This window comes from Canis lupus, chromosome 5 (assembly GCF_048164855.1).
Source record: "Canis lupus baileyi chromosome 5, mCanLup2.hap1, whole genome shotgun sequence".
Taxonomy (NCBI): Eukaryota; Metazoa; Chordata; class Mammalia; order Carnivora; family Canidae; genus Canis; species Canis lupus.
Genome location: NC_132842.1, coordinates 18,361,761 through 18,379,196, shown reverse-complemented (window position 1 = coordinate 18,379,196; position 17,436 = coordinate 18,361,761). Strand labels below are relative to the sequence as shown.

Sequence of the window (17,436 nt, the reverse complement as noted above, 5' to 3'; positions counted from 1 at the left end):
TAGTTAACAAGTTGAAGATAATATATCTTTTAGGAATTAAAATAGATATACAGAATTAAATAACTTTTAAAATACTTAACATAAGAGCTATTCAAGATCATAACAGGCACAGAACAAAAAATATTTGGTCACACAAAGTAGAACACAAGATGTTTTAGAAGATGCCCTTCAGTCACATTTATTCCAAAGTTATTTTTCCACAATTTCATTTCAGAATGAAAATAAAAATTTCTCTATAGCAGTTTTAATATTAAAAGATCACTGTCTTCTACCAGAGTCAATTTCCAAGCTCTGAGTTAGTTTTCTTCAAGGTAATAAGTAATTATTCTTCACCAGTTGGCAGGCTCAGCTTATTAGGGGGCCAGGACTAGGGTAACCATATGTCATGGTTTGTCTACACAGTCCCAATTTATGCTTGTTCCAGCATTCCACTTTAGATGATAATTTAAAGGTCCAACTAGCTATGTTCTATAGAATTTGACATAGCTTTTCTGGTCCTATCAAATGCAAGAGAATTTGATGGTTCTTCACTTTATACAGCTATTATTCCAGTTAATATAATCTGCCTAAGGTTTGTTGCAGTGCCTAAAATAATTTGAATTTTGGTCATGCAGATGCAAAATTTTACAATGTAACTATTTCACTCATCCTAATCTGTTGGTTTGAGATGAATTTCCAACACCAGAGTTTGAATTATAAAAAAGAGGCATATGGAAGACAATTCTAGAACAAAAGTGTAAGATAATTGATGGTTAAAAAGACATCATTTATGAAAGACTTTTGTAGTAGTTATAAAACAGATTCCAATATTAAAGTTAAGGAGAAAAGATGGCTGCTTGTCATAAATCAAGGATATCTCAGCCTCAAACATGACTTAATAGTTTTATTATGCATTTGAATTTAAAATGACTAGTTATAAAATAGCCTAACACTCTTCTGGAAACCATTTTTGAAGATATATCCTAGAGGACTCATCATTTTTAGGCCATTGAAGCATAACAACTGTTCAAGTACATGATATAAATTGATGCTTTTTTTTACAAACATACCTGCAGCTATTAGTAGCTGCATGACCACTCATGTTACCACTATTACCACATAGCTATAAGTAGAAAGCAAAACACTTTTAAAGATTTTGAAATATTTATGAGGAGATATCATTAATCATTTGATTCTACTATAACAATAGAGGCAAATGATCCTACTATAACAATAGAGAAAATATGTGGCAATCTTGAGAACAAGCCTTAAATACAATACAAAGACTATAATACAAAGTTTGTTTATGACCATACTCCCACATGCAACATTCCCCATTTATACTGGCTTCTACAATCATAAAGGACAGTCATTGCATAACACCATAATACTCCTGAGGGAAGGGACAGGAAATGAAAAACACTATAAATGTATGCAAGCAGTACTGTATTCAAGCTCACACCAACCAAACAGACAGCTCTAAGAAGTGGAGACAGGCATACTTTCAAGGCCAGATGTTTGCTTGAATGATAAAAGAAAAGAAGAGGAAATGGAGGGAAAAGGAGGAGGAAAACAGAAGGAGGAGGAAGAGAAGAAAGGAGGAAGAGAATATAAAGTCTATGAAAGTCAGCCTATATTCACACATAAAATAATAATGATCGGCCCTATCCCCATTCTTTGGTAAATTATCAAAACAACCTAAATATATTTTATAAGTCTTGCTAAATGTGCATCATTTGTCATTCACTTGTGATTAAGATTCTTTCTAGCCATCACTCTGTGCTAAAAACTTACAATATAATAGTATACTTATAAGCATGTATTTCAACAGCTTTGATATAAGAATGTTGATAGCATTCTACATGACAGTCTTCAACGCCACTGAAGTGATATAAAGAATACATCTACTCTTGCTTGCAAAAGTATTTGTTAATCTGAAGATCTGAGCATTCTATCCTTTTTTCACCAAGCAAATAGATATGTAAAGGCAAATCTGTTATGCATATCATTAGACACCCTTTTAACACATTGTCATCCAGACAAAATGGATGATTCCTCAACCTGTCCTGAGTTGTCTGTTTCTATTCCAACACCTTCTATTTCTCAGCTTTCCTTATTAACTTTAACTCCAACCATTTTCTAAATTGTCAACACAATTCCCAAGGCATTTCCCTCCTCCCTTAGGAAAAAAAAAACTCTCTTTTAAGTATTGATACATACACTGAATAATGGAAATATAGAGGAGAATGGATTTGATATTATCTTCAATAATAGAATATGTGGAATGCATTTATATATATAAAGAAAACAAAAGAGCTAGGATTCAAAGTGTGTAGTACAACCTTAAATGTTTCTAAAAATTAACTTTAGAAGAAAATTTCAATATAATGAATGTAAAATTAACATTCAAAAACTATCATATCTTGATAGTTTTAAAGATTATATTATTATTGGTCAAATTCTTCATAGTGATTAGTTTCAGGCTCCTCAACTAAAAAGGAACTCAAAAAATTTTGAAAAGATTTGATAAAAATGCAAATGATTAAAAGCCTGGAAAAATGAAATGTTAAGATACTTAGGATTATTTCACCTAGAGAAAATAAGGCTGGTCTACTTAGAAATAGTTTGTAAATGTGTAAACATATCTTACACTGAAAATGTTTATAGCTATTGTTATTCCTGAAATAATTAAAAATAGGACTTAAACTATAAAATAAGGAAATTATATGAAACAGAAAGGGGAAACTATTCTAGGAAATAAACTAGAAAAACAAATTATTGGTTAATGAGAGTGATATACATATTTTCTCTTGCATGGCCCTGGATATTTCCATTTCTCCAGCCAGTAGCTTGGCAGAGATTCTCAAAATCTTTCACTGATACTTACAAAATTGGACTATGAACTCCCTCCACACACTCTTTTATTGACACATCTACTGCCCCTTCATCAGGGAATTTTGCAGTTACAGAATCATCTATTTTTCTCTGCACCCCTCCCAATTTCTCTATAAATATATAAACTAGTATGTGACTGGGATCCTTACCCTAGAGCACTTTCCATTATCCATCAAGTTGTCTCTAGCCCAAACATTTCCCTGTGCAAAACAGAGCTTGGAATATTACATGTGTTCTGCTTCTATTCTGCTTATAAGGTTTTTTCAATAAATACTATTTTATTGTAACAAATTACATTGTATATTTAGTTGTATATGACTTGTCTGGATATTACAGCCTTTGAAAATAGAACTAGTTTGATTGGGCCACCACTGAGGTGAGAAATAAATCCCCTGGAAGCCTTATATCAGACAACCTATTGAGTTGGAATGGCCAAAATCTCAGTGGCCATATTATATATAGTCACAAAAGCCCCAGAGAGGCAAATTACTTAAACAAACTAGAATGACAAGAGCTCAGGTAGCCCCAGAGATATGGGATACCATAACCTCTAAGTAGGTAGGATAGTTGCATAGTCCACAGACTAATGAAACCTGAAATGGGAAGATTTCTCTATAAAAGAAAAATCTGGAGCAATAAACTTATAAATAGGTGGCTTACTAAGGGAAGTCAAAGAGGCTAGGTCAGCAAAGCCTAGAGAAATTGTGACTGAGAGTCAAGCCAATACTAAAACCTGAAAAGGACTTAAAACAGGACAGAGAAGAGACTTTATGGTTGGCCTCTTTTGCAACAAAGGGAGGAATACTATCAAGCTGATACAAAATTTGGAATGATCTTAACAGAGTTACACAGATAAGACAAACTGAAATGGAGCCCTGTCCTTTCTGGCTCTCTAGAGAGTAAGACCTCAAGTATTGCTAAACTTACTATATACTCAATATTACATGATGTGTAAAAAGGAATTAACAAAAAAAAAAAAAAAAGAATGAACATAGCAGGGCTAAGACTTTTATCCTTAACATAGGCCTGTTTACAAGATTGACCCATGAGTGGCATCCAGGAGTTACCAGGGTTTCCATTATCCCTAGAATTGATAAAAGTGGCTGATTGTGCCCAAACTGTACAATATCATTTATGCTGAACATTTGCTTTCCTTCTGGGAATATGGGGTTTTGGTACACGGTAGGAACAGGGTGTCTACAAGACCAGCTACCAGTAAAATCTCTAGGTACTGAGTCTCTAATGACCTTAACTAGTAGACAACATCTCATGTGTTGCTACAAAGAAAGGACTCTTGGATGTTTGTACCCAGTGTCTTCCAAACTTTGCCCTACGTGTCTTTTCCCTTTAGTGATTCTGCTTTGTAAACTTTTACTATAATATCATAATGACTATGTTCTGAGCCCTGTAAGTCTTCCCAAATCAGTATACCCCTAGGGTGGCTTTGGGGATTCCCCAATACAGTTGGCATCATGATCAGGGAAAGTTGCAAAGAAAAAGTGTTAAGGGGATTTTGCTGCCAATGGTGGCTTGGAATTTAAATTCTTTGGCTATTGAAAACAGGACAAGATTCCATAATTAATTGTTTTTGCCTATCAGAAGCTCTGGAAAAAGAAGGGCACCAGGAGCAAGAGAGACAATCTCTAAATAAAGATACACTTTTGGTGTTTTAAACAGCGGTTTTTTGGTTGTTAATAAGCTCTTGTAAAATCAGACATTTGATCGTTAGTGACGATGATGATTTTCTGGTCTGATGTGCATATGTTTGAGTGAATCATTTTGTACTCTAAGACTGACAAAGTAGGTTTGGTAACACCTTCATTGCCATTTGGACTAGTAATGGGGCTCTCTCCACGGCATCTCAGCTTTGCTATTAATTAAAAAAATAATTATTAAAGAAAAAAGCTAACTCACAGATCCTAATTGCCTGGACCTGACTCAGCTGAAACCTGACACTGTCTGCTATGGACTATTTCAGCCTCAGCATGGGTTATTCTAAAGAATGAAAAGCAGACTTAATCAGACTCTGAGACAGCTCCAGATTTAGGACACCTGTCTTTGAGGTGTCCTAAACTCCAAAAACATCATGTATGCAGACTGGACCATGTAGATCACATATCCACAGACAAGAGCTTGTTCTCTGACGAAACCATCTTAAATTCAGCTGCTGATCTACTCTGTATACAGAGACTAACTATATTCCTCACTTTCCCTGATGAAAGCTACAAGTTGGGGGAGGGCACATCTCAAGGAATGTGGCCACTGCATGCTTTTAACAAAATCTCAACTCCCTTTCTAGTTGTTGATTATTGTGTTTGACTTGCTAGATTCATTGTAGTTTGCAAAAATGGACTGATACTCTGACTCTACATCGCTCACCTGTCTCCTAGTATACACATTTTAGTAAGTCAGTTTGACTTTTAAAAGGATGTGTTCCCACAAAGAAATTGATTTTTTTTTTCTAGGCTGCTCACTGGATAAATGATCAGAACAAAAGGGACGGAAAGTTATGTAAATCCATTTTGAAATTTTTGAAAATTCAGATTTTGTCCTGATCAATTCCTAAACATTTGTATCTTTCTGATTAAGATATATAAAAGTGCTTTACTGCAAAAGTGCTTTTGTCCTTCTTGCACACTTTGACTGGCCTCCAGCCAAAAGATCTGGATGGAAGTAGAACATGATTCAGAAAAAATATAAAGTTTTAATTACTGAATGAAAACACCTGATAAAAAACAAAACCTCAGGAACTTGGGAGGCACTAAGGAGGGAGAGGGAACTAATAATCTTTGTTTTTCAAAATTGTTCCAAAGGTTTCCCCCTCTTCCTGAAGGAAAATGCCTTATGCTGCATTTCCAAGCTGCTGAGAGCACTTTGAATTCAAACTGACTGCTGAAATGACATGATATTCTACGTGGAAAACCCCAAAATTGCTAGAACTCATACAGCAATTTGACAATGTGGCAGGATATAAAATCAATGTACAGAAATCAGTTACATTTCTACATATTAACAATGAGACAAAAGAAAGAGAAATTAAGGAGTCAATCCCATTTACAATTGCACCAAAAACTGTAAGATACCTAGGAATAAACCTAACTAAACAAGGATTTATACTCTGAAAGCTATAGAACACTCATGAAAAACATTGAGGAAGACACAACGAATGGAAAAGCATTTCATACTCATGGATTGGAAGAAAAAATATTGTTAAGATGTCTATGTTACCTAGAGCAATCTATAAATTCAATGCAACCTCTATCAAAACACCATCAACTTTTTTTTACAGAACTGGAACAAATAATCCTAAATTATGTATGGAACCACAAAAGACTCTTAATACCAAAGGAATGTTGAAAAAGTAAACCAAATGTTTAAAAATTTCAAATGTTGAAAAAGTAAACCAAATATGGTGGCATCACAATGCCGGGCCTCAAGTTGTATTACAAAGCTATGATCATCAAAACAGTGTGGTACTGGCACAAAAACAGACACATAGATCAATGGAACAGAGTAGAGAATCCAGAAGTGGACCCTCAACTTTATGGTCAACTAATATTCAATAAAGGAGGAAAGACTATCCACTGGAAGAAAGACAGTCTCTTCAATAAATGGTCCTGGGAAAATTGGACATCCACATGCAGAAGAATGAAACTAGACCACTCCCTCTCACCATACACAAAGATAAACTCAAAATGGATGAAAGATCTAAATGTGAGACAAGATTCCATCAAAATCCTAGAGAAGAACACAGGCAACACGCTTTTTGAACTCGGCCACAGCAACTTCTTGCAAGATCCATCCACGAAGGCAACAGAAACAAAAGCAAAACTATTGGGACTTAAGAAGCTTTTGCACAGCAAAGGATACAGTCAACAAAACTAAAAGACAACCTACAGAATGGGAGATGATATTTGCAAATGACATATCAGATAAAGGGCTAGTTTCCAAGATCTATAAAGAACTTATTAAACTCAACACCAAAGAAACAAACAATCCAATCATGAAATGGGCAAAAGACATGATGAGAAATCTCACAGAGGAAGACATAGACCTGGGCAACGCGCACATGAGAAAATGCTCCGCATCACTTGCCATCAGGGAAATACAAATCAAAACCACAATGAGATACCACCTCACACCAGTGAGAATGGGGAAAATTAACAAGACAGGAAACCACAAATGTTGGAGAGGATGCGGAGAAAAGGGAACCCTCTTACACTGTTGGTGGGAATGTGAACTGGTGCAGCCACTCTGGAAAACTGTGTGGAGGTTCCTCAAAGAGTTAAAAATAGACCTGCCCTACGACCCAGCAATTGCACTGCTGGGGATTTACTCCAAAGATACAGATGCAGTGAAACGCCGGGACACCTGCACCCCGATGTTTATAGCAGCAATGTCCACAATAGCCAAACTGTGGAAGGAGCCTCGGTGTCCATCGACAGATGAATGGATAAGAAGATGTGGTTTATGTATACAATGGAATATTACTCAGCCATTAGAAATGACAAATACCCATCATTTGCTTCAATGTGGATGGAACTGGAGGGTATTATGCTGAGTGAAATAAGTCAATCGGAGAAAAACAAACATTATATGGTCCCATTCATTTGGGGAATATAAATAATAGTGAAAGGGAATATAAGGGAAGGGAGAAGAAGTGGGTGGAAATATCAGAAAGGGAGACAGAACAGAAAGACTCCTAACTCCAGGAAACGAACTAGGGGTGGTGGAAGGGGAGGAGGGCGGGGGTGGGGGTGAATGGGTGACAGGCACTGAGGGGGGTACTTGGAGGGATGAGCAATGGGTGTTATTCTGTATGTTGGCAAATTGAACACCAATAAAAAATAAATTATTAAAAAAAATTTAAAAATAAAATTAATTTCAAAGAGTATAATATTTTAAGTAAAGATAAAAACCAAGTTGTTTTATTATACTGAATTTAGAATTGCTGATTTTCCAATAAAAGTTAGAGAAATAATATTTTTAAATGCTTTACCTCTTGTCAGTTGGGCTTCCATTTGGGATGCTTGAGATCTGTGATAAAGAATGCTAAATTTAAATACACAAACATGAACATTAAATGTTCACATTATATTATTTAGAAAAGTATCATTCAAAGTAGGTTTTTAAATATGACAACTTTGTAAGATTAAGGTGTCAAAAAAGCTAAGAAATTATCATACCTAGCACTAGAAGAAACATTGTAGAAGATGAACTACTACCAAAATTATATTTCTAAATGACTGCAAAGGTTTTACATTTATAGTAAATAAAAATTATTTTAAACATATCTATTATATAATTATCTTTTTAATATTCTTTTTGATGCACCTATAATTCAAATGCCAATAGTATATTAACATGATGGTACTAATACATAGTGTACTAATATGATAGTGTTTTTTAATTTAAAAAATTTGCAAAAGTATATTGAGAATGCATGCTCAAAATTTCCTTATTAGGGTGTATGATCAAAACTGGTGACATCAAGAGTGTGATTTTATTAATAGCTTACCCCTTGGGAAGATAACATATTTTCCCGTAGCATATTGTTGATTCTAGATTTTTATCCCAGACCTGAATTTTACCTAGCTCAACTTCTTTCATACAGAGATTAGCTAGCCTTATCCTTACCCATCTGTGTTAAAGACTTCTAATGTTCATCAAACTAATTTTCTTTTCTTAAGGCACATTACTGGTCTACATTTCTCAATCCTTCCTGTAGTTAAATGTGGTAAATTAATTATGAGATAAAATGATGTGTGCCATAAGCCTGGTCAATGAAAACTGACTCATTGCCTCATGTTTGGTCTCCCATCTTCTTTTCTGGTAGCTAGATGTCTATTCCCAATGTGGCCAGGAAGCCAATGTAAGATGGCAAAACTTCCATATGCCAGGATACCTGAATGACCCTGGAAAGCAGGACTCCCTAACACAAACACAGACTCTGAACTTCCTGGAAGTACTTACATGAGGAAATAAGTTTCTATGGTATGTGAGCCATTACCATCATGGGCCTATATGTGACAAGAGTTAGTCTATATATTAAGTAATATACCACCATAGGTTTTCAGATGGACTATGAAGATAACTAGAACTAAATGATGATAAAACCTAACATTCACATAGTGCTTCATGATATACAAAAGCATTTGATAAACATTATCTCATTTTATTCTAACATATTTATAAAGTATCATCCTCCATTTACTAGGGGTTTTATGGAAAAATATGTTCAGTTCCTGGCACATAGAAATGATAATAGGTCTTACTCTAACTTATAATTTAAAAAAGACTACTATTGGGGCACCAGGGTGACTCAGTGGTTGAGCATCTGTCTTTGGTTCAGGTCATGATCCCAAAGTTCCAGGATCAAGTTCCGCATTGGGCTCCCTGCATGGAGCCTGCTTTTCCCCCTGCCTGTGTCTCTGCTTCCATCTCTGTGTCTCTCATGAATAAGCAAATAAAATCTTTAAAAAAAAAAAAAAAGAGAGAGACTACTATCCCAATAAGTAACTTTAAAAACAGGTACAAAACCAAAGAGCGACTACTTTTTTAAGGATGTTATTAAGATGTATATCTGACAGACATGTGTAATGTAATCTAATGTCCAGTAGTAGGAGTTCTAAATATTTTTCTTTCACTCCTTTCCAAGTTTCTATCACCAGTAGCACAGGATGATAAACTGGCTTCCCTATGAAGCCAGGCCTAAGAGCACTGGGAGCATGCTACCTCACTTGAGAACACCCTCTTTTGATATTAGCAATATCACATCTCCACAGCCAAACAAGGCATTGTAATATCTAAGACATCTAGCTATATCAGCAAAAGAAAAGAAATATATTTAGAGTTATAATATATAGGTAAGATCTTATGAATTATAGGATCAATACCAAGCAAGTCTCTTCTTTCTGACAATTGAAGACCAAACTTCTTAATTTAGCATTCAGTTCAAGATTTTTCACAATCTCATATCAATCTATTTGTAGGCAGCCTCAAAAATAGTTCCCAGTGATCCGTGTTTCCTGGTATTCATGCCTGTTGTATTCCCCTCCCTTGTATTTGGGCTGGCCCTTGTGACTACCTGTAGTTCAAATGAACAAGATATGGCAAAAGTGATAGAGTATCACTTCTGAGATTAGATTCTACCATCCTCCGTCCATGTTGGTTTCCCTCTCTTTCTCCTTGTTTCTACCCTTGCTTCTATGTTGTAAGTAGCCTTATTGAGATACCTCCCTGCCAGGAACTGATGTCTCCAAACAACATCCAGCAAATATCTGAGACCTAACAATAGTTACATGAGTGTATATTGAGTCCAGAAGTATATCTGCCAACAGTTAGGTCTTGAGACAAATGCAGCCAAGGCCAACATTGATAAAGATTCTTTGAAAATCTGGTTTTACCAGATTTTTTTTTACTGCCCAGTTCTTGTTTTTCTTTGACCATGTTGCTGTGGCTCAGATAGGATCAGGTTCATCACTGGACTCCAAAACACTCAATCAGAACCTCAATTTTTACACATTTTTGAAGTCTTTGTCTTCACTCCTGACTGATTGATTCAGGGTCCATTCATGAGTCCAACTCTTAAACCATTGTTCCATGCAAATATCATATCCACTGAGGCTAGAAGGGACAGATTTTGATTTTTAAAATTCTGAGTATATCTAGAATCTGGTTAGAGTCTCAGATAAATGGAGGCTGGATTAGAGTTCCAGACTTCTCTCTTTGTAAGAGACTTATCTGTAAGGACCAAAAGCTATGTTTGAGTCCTAAGCTTTTGGTTCAAGTATAAAAGTATCATTAATTAAGAACATGGGAACTTCTCAATCAACTGAAAACCTTTGAAACCTTTATCTTCCCCTCACTACTGCTTCTCTTTCCTCTTTTTCACTACAGCTCTCTTGAATCCTTTGGTATGCTCCTCTTCTTCTTCTTTTAATAATAAATTTATTTTTTATTGGTGTTCAATTTGCCAACATACAGAATAACACCCAGTGCTCATCCCATCAAGTGCCCCCCTCAGTGCCCATCACCCATTCACCCCCACCCCCCACCCTCCTCCAGTGGAACAATCCACAAAAACAAGGACTGAATAGATATCATGATGACACTAAACTCATATCTTTCAATAGTAACTCTGAACGTGAACGGGCTTAATGACCCCATCAAAAGGCGCAGGGTTTCAGACTGGATAAAAAAGCAGGATCCATCTATTTGCTGCTCATTTTACAAGAGACTCATTTTAGACAGAAGGACACCTACAGCCTGAAAAAATATGCCCCTCTTCAACAACCAACCTCCCTCATCCTTCTGCCTACCTTTCCAGACTACCCCTTTCCCACTTCAACCCCTCAGTTCCCTGTAATCACTTGAACTTTAGGCTCCCACAGCCCCAATGAAGAGATGGGTCAAGAGACTCAGACCCCCAAAAGCAACTACTTCAGACCAAAAAGAGAGAAAGAGGCTATTTGAAAACAAAATTGGTACTTTGTCCACTTGAATGAGCCAGATAGCTACTAAGTATCTCCTTAGTCACTCAACTAAAATTTAGTTCACACCTCCATAAGATTACGTATCAGGGCAGAAAAAGTCTCTAAAGTCTTCTCCACAAATATTGGCAAACATGTAACCTTAGCTTGTCGCATTTGCCAGAAACACAATTCGAATAAAAACATAAAATGGAAAAAAGATGAGAGATAACTCTTTCATATGAACCAGTTGAGTTTGTATTACAATGTTTTACTGACTCAAAGCTTAAACTTTAATGAAAGCTATAAGATTTCTTTTTACATCTATTTGTATGCTCATTTATATGTGTGTGTATTATATACGTGTGTTAATTTTTCCCCAAATGGTATCACCAAATTACTAAAAAAAAAAAAAAAAAAAAAAAAATCTCTTAAAGGAGTTCTATTCAAATTTGCTTAGAGATAAACGAGTGCTGACATAAATTAAGTACTTCTAAGACAACTTCCAAAAACTAACACAAATGTTTCAGTGGTTTTAATTTTTTTGGATTCATATGATTTGAAATAATATTTGGTAAATAAAGCTCATTATTAATTTGTTGTTAAATAAAAGCAGGCATAAATTCAGAGTTGTCAGCTTTGACACATGCAGATGTACAATTTTTTCTGCCTATGCTCACTAGTCAAACAAGCTTATGCTATAGCTGTTTACAATTATAAAACTATAAATCCAACCAAAAAACAAAATGTGCTATAAAAATGAATTGCTTCAAAGTCACAGGATATAAAAATCAATGCATAGAAGTCTGTTGCATTTCTATACACTAACAATGAAACAGAAGAAAGAGAAATTAAAGAGTCAATCCCATTTACAATTGCACCAAAGCCCATAAGATACCTAGGAATAAACCTAACCAAAGAAGTAAAGGATCTATACTCTAAAAACTACAGAACATTTAGGAAAGAAATTGAGAAAGACACAATGAAATGGAAAAACAATCCATGCTCAGGTACTGGAAGAATAAATGTTAAAATGTCCATGATGCCCAAAGCAATCTGTACATTCAATGCAATCCTTATCAAAATACCATGAGCATTTTTCACAGAGCTGGAACAAATAATCCTAAAATTTGTATGGAACCAGAACAGACCTCAAATAGCCAAAGGAATATTGGAAAAAAAAAAACAAAAAAACCAAGGCTGGAGGCATCACAATTGCAGACTTCAAGCCAAACTATAAAGTTGCAATCATAAAAATGGCATGGTACTGGCATAAAAACAGACATATAGATCAATAGAAAAGATCAGAAAATGCAGAAATGGACCCTCAATTCTATGGTCACAAATCTTCAACAAAGCAGGAAAAAATATCATCCAATGGAAAAAGAGATAGTTTCTTCTTCAATAAATGGTGCTGAAAAAAATTGGACAGCCACATACAGAAGAATGAAACTGGATTCTTTCTTATGCCATAAACAAAAATAAATTCAAAATGGATGGGACTACTGGGTGGCTCAGCGGTTCAGCATCTGCCTTTGGCTCAGGGCGTGATCCTGGGGCCCTGGGATCAAGTCCCACATACGGATGCCTGCATGGAGACTGCTTCTCCCTCTGCCTGTGTCTCTGCCTCTCTGTGTGTCTCTCATGAATAAATAAAATCTTTTTAAAAAATTCAAAATGGATGGAAGACCTAAATATGAGACAGAAATCCATCAAAATCCTAGAGAAGATCACAGGCAGCCACCTTTTTGATCCCAGCCACAGCAACTTCTTGATAGACACATCTCTAGAGATAAGGGAAACAAAAGCAAAATTTAACTGTTCAGGCTTCAGAGGGAAGTTTAATTATGTTTATGTAGTATGCTAAATCATGTGGAAAGTATTGTCAAGTAAGTGAGAATAAACCTTTCTAGGCTAAATGTGTATGGAATATATATTACTAATATCAGTATTCCAGAAATTGCTTGAAGTTCATAAAAATTTGTCAGTACCTTCATTATCTGCTTATTATGTTAAAATATTTTATGTCACAGAAATAACCAAATTTCCTTGTCAATTCCATTATAATGAATTCTCATTAGATTTTTACCTTGACCATTTTGTCACTTATCATTCACAGGCAGTTACTGTTTTACTTTTATTCTTTTCCAAAAGTGTTTATAATCAGCTACAGGTAAGAATGCACCATGATGGTACCACTTGAATAACTTTGAGACCATGCCACTGGACTAATAAGAATTTCCAGAACTAATAAAAAAGCTAATGGATTCATAAATTGCTAACACAAGATCAAGTAGAACAAGAATTGATTAGGGCTAAATCAACTAATGAGAATGATTTTTTTTACGATGATCCTCTGAAACATAGCTACTTCCTTAATACTTTTTTCCAGATTTAAGGAAATATTCTTTTCTATTCTCTTAAGCTATCCATAAATTGCAACAATTTGGTGAAGTATACTTTGTGAACAAAGACAAAGCAATTACTTTTTTTCTATCTGATTCCTCTGAATTTGGAAACTCTTAATGAGTATTATCTCTATGGCAATATAGTTATTTGCATAAATAATCTGTTTTCTTTGAAACAGAACACAATTGGAAACATTGGTTATGTTACCAAAACTTTGACTGGAAGGTTACATATGAGAATGATATAAAAAAATCAGTCATGACCAGATAACTTTAAAGAACTAAGGTTGATTTTATGGAGCCAGTAAAGCTCTCCTTCAAAAACTTGCCTGGTATCTTGCTTATATGGTTTCTGACCATACAGGTGAATAAGGAAAGTCACTTTCAGGCACTTCCTGAACCTCAGGATATCTTGGAGACCTCTAGAAAAGAAGAACTCATCCAAGTCTATAAACATTGCCTGTGAAGCCTAATTGAGAATCCTTGTCTTGGCTTCCTAGCCTTGAGAGGTATTTTATTTTATTTCTTTTATTATTTTATTTTATTTATTATTATTATTTTTTTTAAAGATTGTATTTATTTATTCATGAGAGGCACAAAGAAAGAGGCAGAGATGTAGGCAGAGTGAGAAGCAGACTCCCCGCAGGGAGCCCAATGTGAGACTCAATCCCAGGACCTTAGGATCTCCACCTGAACCAAAGGCTGATGGTCAACCACTGAGCCACCCAGGCATCCCCCTTAAGAGGTTTTTAAAAGTCCAACCTGAAATTCCTTATGAAAAATTCCAGCAAAGCAAATGCAAAGACCTATGTGGTCAATCACTATTCTTGCTGCATTTACATAAATAATTAGGCCAATTTTAATGAGACTAGATTTATTTTGCAAATGAATCAGTCTTACTTTATCTTTGATAGAACTAGGAATTATCACAGATAAATTATTTTTTAAATAAAAAACATACCCTTGTGGGTATTTAATTCTAGTCCTATTCATTGTCTTTAAGTTTTTATTATCTACCTTTAAACTGAACTAAGTCCTGAATTCTAGTTTCCTCCAATATCTGGCTACAACTTTCCAAATTAATGTTTCCAATTTTTCTGCCTTTAGACTTGAAATCATTGAGAATAAGAACTGCCCACTTCCTGAAGGTCTCCAAGCTGAAGCTGGATGATTTGATATAAACTACAAGAAAATCACCATGACAGACTCATGCCAGATTGTGAATGGGCAGCTGTCATGCCTGCTGGTGTATGGACCTCTTATAAAGTTCACTGGAATACCCAATGCCATCACCACAGATATTCAAATCACACCAAGAAATCCATTGCAGTATTGGATTGCCATCCTCACTCCATCATCTAAAGCCCAATGTCTAGAAACCTTGACTGGCTTCCCTCTAGATTCAGAAACTAAGTTCTTAACTATTAATCTTTGTTTTTGCTTTCATAAAAACTTTTGTCAGTAAATGCCTTACCGCTAGCACTATCAAGCAAATAGTCTTTACTACCAAGTCCCAACAGATGATTCAGTTAGTCCTTAATGAACCAAACAAGAAAGATGACCAAACAAGAAATGGACTTATTGTTACAAAGAAAGAACATCACGCCTTTCCTTGAACACAAGAGAGAACTAATAAAGATTTTCTTGATCAAACGTTAGTTAGGTTCCTGAACCTTCTCCTAGGCCTATCTGTGCACTTCCTTTTAAAATACAATTTTAGTAAGAACCTTGATTGGCCAATTTAGCAACAGTCCCCCATTCTCCATAATTGATCTCCCTCAATACTTAATCACATTCCTCATCCTCCACTATCCCTTAGGTGATACCTGATTGCCCTGGCCTATCCTCAGCAAAGATCTTGTTAGGTTAGTTCAGCCAGAATCTCCCTTACATTCCCAAATGTTTCCTCTTAGAATTTTCCACTGTCCACCAACCTACTCTTTGGCTATAAATTTCTACTTCCCCATGGTGTATTAGGAGTTAAACACAGTTGTATACTGAGGTCTCTTTTCTCCTATTGCAGTGACTTCGAATAAAATCTGTTTTTACCTCTTACTGCCCAGCTCTTTTTTTTTTTTTTTTTAAATAACACTTTGATTGCATCTTTGTAAAAGACCATGAACCCGAGGACTTAGCTAAGCCTTCTTTCTGGACTCCTGACTCACAGATATTATGAAATAATGCATGTTTGTTTTCTAAGCCACTAAGTTGTGGAGTAACTAATTATGCACCAAAAGATAACAGAGATTTTTTTGTTACTAATTCATTTTTTAACCCGGTGAATTTTAGGAAACAAGGGAGGGAGAAATAGTGTTGAAAACAAAGAGAACATATTATACAAAACCATGAAGGTAACAGAACACATGGTGTCTTCCATTAACTTAAGGAAATTCAGTGTAGCTGAAACATAAATGTGTGTGTGTATGTGCGCACACGCGTGAGCACACATGTGTGCTTATGTAGTCATCTGCAATGAATGGGCTGGGGAATGCTAATTAAAAATGAGGCTGGCATCTCAGGAAAGGATCAAATCTGACAGAACCTTAGCCCACAACTGGTAATTTGTACTTCAGCCAAAGAATAATGTGAACCATTAAAGATTTTAGGCAAGAAGGCTAACATAAATAGATTTCAATCTGAAAGATGACTAGACATCAACATATAAACTGGACTAAAGACTAAACTCTGGAGAAAGGGAAAGCATTTAGAATCCTGGTGGCTTCCTGGGAATTGTTAATGAAACTGGGAAAAAGGGACAAAATTTTAGGGCTAATAATTGGACCGAGTAAAAAAAAAACACCAGAGGAAACAAAAAATGATTCCCATGAGGGGGGAAAAAAAAAAACAAACAGACAAAAAAAACTATTCCCAAGATTCTAGTTTCAGCAATTAGATGTATGAGGATGGCAGAAAATTGTGACTACTAGGAGAAGCAGCAGTCTAAGAAGAAAGTAATTAGTTTATTTTAGGACATGATGAATTCTAGATGCTGTGGACCAATCTAGTAGGTAAATTCAGCTGGGCTGATAGATAATAGGTCAGGAAATTAGGTGATATCTACACTACAGAGATAAGATTTATTTTTCACTTGAAACCATAAAAATATATAATACATGCTCAGAAAGAATATGGGGAATAAAAAGAGAATCCAGGACCCAGAGAAATACCAAGAGTTAAAGAACAGACACCAAAGAGGAGACCAAAACATAGTACCAGAAAAACATAGAGAAAACCAAATAATTATTCTATCTCTAAAACAAAATGCAGAGAAGCTGCTAGGAAGATGGTAGAGTAGGAGGACCTTGGGCTCATTTTCCTTGATGTGACCACCTGTAGAAGACTCACATCAGCATAAATAACCCAGGAAGCCACACAAAGACTAGCAGAACAGACTCTCTGTAGCCAGGCATAGACAAGAGGCCACAGTGAAATGGATCCACCCCCCTCCAACATGCTCTTGGCAAAACCAACAAAGCAGTGCTACAAGCCTGGCAGTGGGCAAGCATCCCAGAAAAGGGTCAATACCACTCCAAGTGAGTCTTGCTCCAGGAAGAAAGGAAGATAACCACACCATTCTGACTGCAAACCCAGCAGTGGGCTGGAGGTAGGCAGCTGGTCTGACTGCAGGCCCCACCCATCAATAAAACCACTCAGAGGACAACACAGAGAAAATACCCTGCAAT

At 35.7% G+C, this 17,436-nt stretch overlaps 1 protein-coding gene across 7 annotated transcripts in view; it reads right to left on the bottom strand.

Annotated features, from left to right (window-relative positions):
• Nucleotides 1-17,436, bottom strand: part of LOC140633280 (coiled-coil domain-containing protein 7-like) — a 356,022-nt gene that overhangs the window by 240,245 nt on the left and 98,341 nt on the right. For all 7 annotated transcript variants that reach the window (XM_072825599.1, XM_072825602.1, XM_072825600.1 and 4 more), the window contains one exon: nucleotides 7,874-7,911. In XM_072825599.1, coding sequence (XP_072681700.1) covers nucleotides 7,874-7,911 — 38 coding nt within the window. The remainder of the gene's footprint in view (nucleotides 1-7,873; nucleotides 7,912-17,436) is intronic.